The sequence below is a fragment of the Antennarius striatus genome, chromosome 11, assembly GCF_040054535.1.
Source record: "Antennarius striatus isolate MH-2024 chromosome 11, ASM4005453v1, whole genome shotgun sequence".
Taxonomy (NCBI): domain Eukaryota; kingdom Metazoa; phylum Chordata; class Actinopteri; order Lophiiformes; family Antennariidae; genus Antennarius; species Antennarius striatus.
The window spans coordinates 8,942,501-8,943,750 of record NC_090786.1 but is presented as its reverse complement, the minus strand read 5'-3'; the positions used below and the strand labels follow the sequence as shown (position 1 = coordinate 8,943,750).

At 41.3% G+C, this 1,250-nt stretch overlaps 1 protein-coding gene across 1 annotated transcript in view; it reads right to left on the bottom strand.

The window, feature by feature from the left end:
- Positions 1 to 271: 271 nt before the first annotated feature.
- hmx2 (H6 family homeobox 2) overlaps positions 272 to 1,250 on the bottom strand; it is a 2,178-nt gene continuing 1,199 nt past the window's right edge. The window contains exon 2 of the mRNA XM_068327909.1: positions 272 to 1,250. This exon is cut by the window's right edge and continues 2 nt beyond it. Within this exon, the coding sequence (XP_068184010.1) occupies positions 705 to 1,250 (546 nt within the window). The 3' untranslated portion in view covers positions 272 to 704.

Sequence of the window (1,250 nt, the reverse complement as noted above, 5' to 3'; positions counted from 1 at the left end):
CTACATCATGAGCCTTCAACATCTCAGTCAATGCTGCAGTAGTGCACCTTTTCATAAATGACTTTGTTCCTAAAGAAACCTGAACCACAGATAAGTAGAAATTATCGTTGGACAACCTTGCAAATGCTTTAGTTATTCACCTTGTGTTAGAAATGTAATTGTCAATTATTAAGTTTAAAAATATAGTCCAAAAAATGCCCAAAATAAAACCAAGCAATTTTCACTGAAATAGAAAATTTATTGAATGAGAAGATTATTATCGAAGGTCAAAATTACAATAGAAACAATGATATTTTTCCTTAAATGGAAAATGTCCTGTCACTTAAAATAAAATGACTGATGCGTTACAACAGGTTAAGTTTGACAGACCAATTATCAATAAAAACAGTGTAAACTCCTTTTTATTAAGTCCATTTTTCTTGAGGGAATGTGATATGAATGCTTAACTCCATGCTTCATTAGTTAAGGATAGACAGGAAAATAAAAGTACAAAAAAATTATTGGAATTAATTATACACATGGTGTATTTTAGACATCTAGGGAAGCTTGATTGCTTTTTTTGTGAGACGTTCAGTTGCTGCATATAATAAAGTGATACAATTAATATACAGCGGTTATGTGGGGACACTTATGACAATGTTATATTGTTTTGTAATGCGTTTTTCTTTACGTTGACCGCAGTTGTGAACATACAGAAGAGTCAATCAGTAATCAATCTTGTTATACAGATTGTATAAAGGTAACGCTGGCAGGTTACTCCCCGGGTAATACAGGGGCGTCGGAAAAGCGATAGACCGGGGAACTGGAACGCGCAGTAAGGAGTTATCTCTGAAAACCAGCGGCATCCCCACTAGTGTCTGTGCGGAGGCGTGGGCCATGTTCGCCGCCTCCAGTTCAGCTGATAGCTGCCGTTTCCATTTGTTCCTCCTGTTCTGAAACCATGTCTTGACTTGAGTCTCCGTCAGCTGCAGACTGGACGCTAAGCAGGCCCGCTCCGAGCTGCTCAGGTACCGCTTCATGTCGAAGGTGGACTCCAGCTGGTACACCTGACTCCGTGAGAAAACAGTGCGCGTCTTCTTCTTGGATGAATTGCCCTGCTTGTCTGCACCGTCTGTTTGTCTCTCCTCCGAGAGAGGTGACATTTGATGGCACGATCTCTCCCGTTCTTCCTTATAATCCTGCAGCAAAGGCTGTGGCAGGTGCGCCCGTCGCACCAGCCTGTCGTTCCCAGACAGGAGCGCTTTATCTGG